This window comes from Panthera uncia, chromosome D1 (assembly GCF_023721935.1).
Source record: "Panthera uncia isolate 11264 chromosome D1, Puncia_PCG_1.0, whole genome shotgun sequence".
Classification (NCBI taxonomy): domain Eukaryota; kingdom Metazoa; phylum Chordata; class Mammalia; order Carnivora; family Felidae; genus Panthera; species Panthera uncia.
The window spans coordinates 2743699-2745951 of NC_064808.1; the positions used below are offsets into that span (position 1 = coordinate 2743699).

At 52.6% G+C, this 2253-nt stretch overlaps 1 protein-coding gene across 1 annotated transcript in view; it reads left to right on the forward strand.

Moving 5' to 3' along the window:
• FGF19 (fibroblast growth factor 19) overlaps positions 1-1998 on the forward strand; it is a 3953-nt gene extending 1955 nt beyond the window's left edge. Inside the window, exon 3 of the mRNA XM_049614763.1 lies at positions 1684-1998. Coding sequence (XP_049470720.1) covers positions 1684-1998 — 315 coding nt within the window. The remainder of the gene's footprint in view (positions 1-1683) is intronic.
• The last annotated feature ends 255 nt before the right edge of the window (positions 1999-2253 follow it).

Here is a 2253-nt window from a genome sequence, read left to right on the forward strand (position 1 = left end):
GGGGGGGGGGGGGGGGGAGTTGTGGCCGGAGGACCTGGGGGCGCAGATGGGTCCACCCACCATTCAGTCCAAGCCCGGGGTGGGGGGGGGGGGGGAAGTCCCATAACTGAAAATCCTGTTCTGCCTCTTGATCCCTTGTTTTTGTTTTATTTTTATTTTTATTTTTTAAGACAAATTCCGCTTTCTCCAAGAAACTTGAAGTCATTTCATTTTCTGTGCGGAGTAGAGCGTGGGGCGCGAGTTCCGCCCAAAGACCCAGCAGCGTTCGCTTTTCCTTCCCTTGTTTATTTATCGGTTTGCATTTCCCCGACGTCTGGTGGCTCTGTCCCAGTGCACGGGTCAGGGGGGGCCAGGACCTGTTGCTTCATTAGACTTGAGCCTTATCAGCGCCTTATCAGCATCGCACTCACTCACCTGCAGTTCAGCGACCTTTGTAGGCTTGGGCACGAAGGAGACTGGGTGCCTCCCGGGGTTGTTTACAGCCCAGCCCTCCTGGCTCCCCGCCTGGGGCTGTCCTCTGTGTCCCCCACGGGGTAATGACCTTCCCCAGCTTGGCACAGGGCTTGGCCCACCGCTGCCTCTCAGCTACCAGGGTTCTGGGACCCCGGGGGCTGCTTTCTGCACTTCCGGTGGCATTTCCGGCCACCCGCTGGGTGCAGGCTCCGTCTTGGGCCAGGGGGGAGGGGGCTGCCTTTATCCTGATAATCCTGGCAGGCTGCCTGGAAGGCCCTCCGCCTCTGAATGAGGGAGCCCTGATGTTTCCTACCAGGGCATCAGACAAAAAGGCCTCTGGGTCGCCCGCTGTTACTCAGGCCTCAATGGGGAGTAGATGCTTTAACCTGGGCCCCAGGTTGGATTGGGACAGCACACCTAGTTTAACAGTGTCTCCCAAAGTGCCGGTGGGTGCCAGGAACCTCTTGATGTCAATAGTTGTGCATTTAACGGAAAGGGTGAGGGGCCCAGTATACATATCGCACCTCCGATTTTGTGCATATCAGAACAAGACCAAGTTTAAGTGACGTGATTTAGAGAGAGATCCAAAAGACCCATGTAACGTGTATACAGATATTGAGTATATACGTGACACGTGTTCCTGAAGTCTATGTGTGTCGAAAGGTTATAAAGGTATATAAAACATCTATATGTATAAATTTATAAAGTATATATGATATGTTCTATATTTAACATTTACTGTTATAATTGTTCACATTTATTTTTTTTTAAATTTTTTTAGTGTTTATTATTTTGAGGGGAGGGAGACACAGAATCCGAAGCGGGCTCCAGATTCCGAGCTGTCAGCCCAGAGCCCGACGCGGGGCTCGAACTCACAAGCCGTGAGATCACGACCTGAGCCGAAGTCGGACGCTTAACCGACTGAGCCACCCAGAGGCCCCTGATTTTTCACATTTATATATTAGTACACGCTCACTGTGTATAGTCATTAGTGTAATGCATACCTTAATAATACAAGAATATATTTGCATACATAACCATGGACTTTAGACACCTTCCTGCTTTATAGAACCTCTAACTCTATGTGCAGATACATACGACCATCACGCAGACCCAAGTGGAAGTATGCACCACAGGTGCTCGCCTGTGCCCGGTTTCCCTGCTCCTTCTGGGGGGGGGCACCCCCAGGGGGCACCCACGGGTGCTCACGGCTGTCTCTTTTCTCCCCAGCTTCAGTACTCTGCTGGGGACTGTGCCTTCCAAGAGGAGATCCGCCCCGACGGCTACAACGTGTACTGGTCCGAGAAGCACCATCTCCCCGTCTCTTTGAGTAGTGCCATACAGAGGCAGCTGTACAAGGGCAGAGGGTTTTTGCCCCTGTCCCATTTCTTGCCCATGCTGCCCGGCAGCCCAGCAGAGCCCAGGGACCTCCAGGACCACGTGGAGTCGGAGAGGTTTTCTTCACCCCTGGAAACAGACAGCATGGACCCTTTTGGGATTGCCACCAAAATGGGGCTAGTGAAGAGTCCCAGCTTCCAAAAGTAACTGAGGCTCTGGCCTCCCTCCCTCCCTCCCCCGCCTGTAGAGGCCAGGACCCCAGACCTGGCGTATTTGCAAAGTGGGTTCCGGCTGTGGTTCCACAAGTACAACCCTGTTCCTTTTAGCTTTAGGAAGAAACGTAGAGAACTTGTACGTAAACAGAGTTTTACATTGGCTGTGCCAGCTCTTAGCGGATAGACTTGTATGATCGTGAGATTGTAAGCCCTCCCGCACCCAGCACCTTCACCATTGCTGGATGAT